This window comes from Aptenodytes forsteri, unplaced genomic scaffold (assembly GCF_000699145.1).
Source record: "Aptenodytes forsteri isolate BGI_AS27 unplaced genomic scaffold, ASM69914v1 Scaffold519, whole genome shotgun sequence".
Classification (NCBI taxonomy): Eukaryota; Metazoa; Chordata; class Aves; order Sphenisciformes; family Spheniscidae; genus Aptenodytes; species Aptenodytes forsteri.
The window spans coordinates 1-507 of record NW_008795776.1 but is presented as its reverse complement, the minus strand read 5'-3'; the positions used below and the strand labels follow the sequence as shown (position 1 = coordinate 507).

The 507-nt window shown below is 62.1% G+C and overlaps 1 protein-coding gene across 1 annotated transcript in view; it reads left to right on the top strand.

Moving 5' to 3' along the window:
- The window catches only part of LOC103902574 (E3 ubiquitin-protein ligase TRIM62-like), a gene marked incomplete at its 3' end in the record, with an annotated part of 4,957 nt that extends 4,454 nt beyond the window's left edge, over positions 1-503 (top strand). Inside the window, 1 exon segment of the mRNA XM_009283640.2 lies at positions 2-503. Within this exon segment, the coding sequence (XP_009281915.2) occupies positions 2-503 (502 nt within the window).
- Positions 504-507: the final 4 nt, after the last annotated feature.

Below are 507 nucleotides of genomic sequence, written 5' to 3'. Positions count from 1 at the left end.
TGCCGGCAGCCCTGACGCTGGACCCCGGCACGGCTCACCACCGCCTGATCCTCTCCGACGACTGCACCATCGTGGCGTACGGCAACCTGCACCCCCAGCCGCTGCAGGACTCCCCCAAACGCTTCGACGTGGAGGTCTCGGTCTTGGGTTCGGAGGCGTTCGGCGGCGGGGTCCACTACTGGGAGGTGGTGGTCTCCGAGAAGACCCAGTGGATGATCGGTTTGGCCCACGAAGCCGTCACCCGCAAGGGTAGCATCCAAATTCAACCCAGCCGAGGTTTTTATTGCATCGTCATGCACGACGGCAACCAGTACAGCGCCTGCACCGAGCCCTGGACCCGGCTCAATGTCAAGAGCAAGTTGGAGAAGGTGGGGGTCTTCCTGGACTACGACAAGGGGCTCCTCATCTTCTACAACGCCGACGACATGTCCTGGCTCTACACCTTTCGGGAGAGGTTTCCCGGCAAGCTCTGCTCTTACTTTAGCCCCGGGCAGAGTCACGCCAACG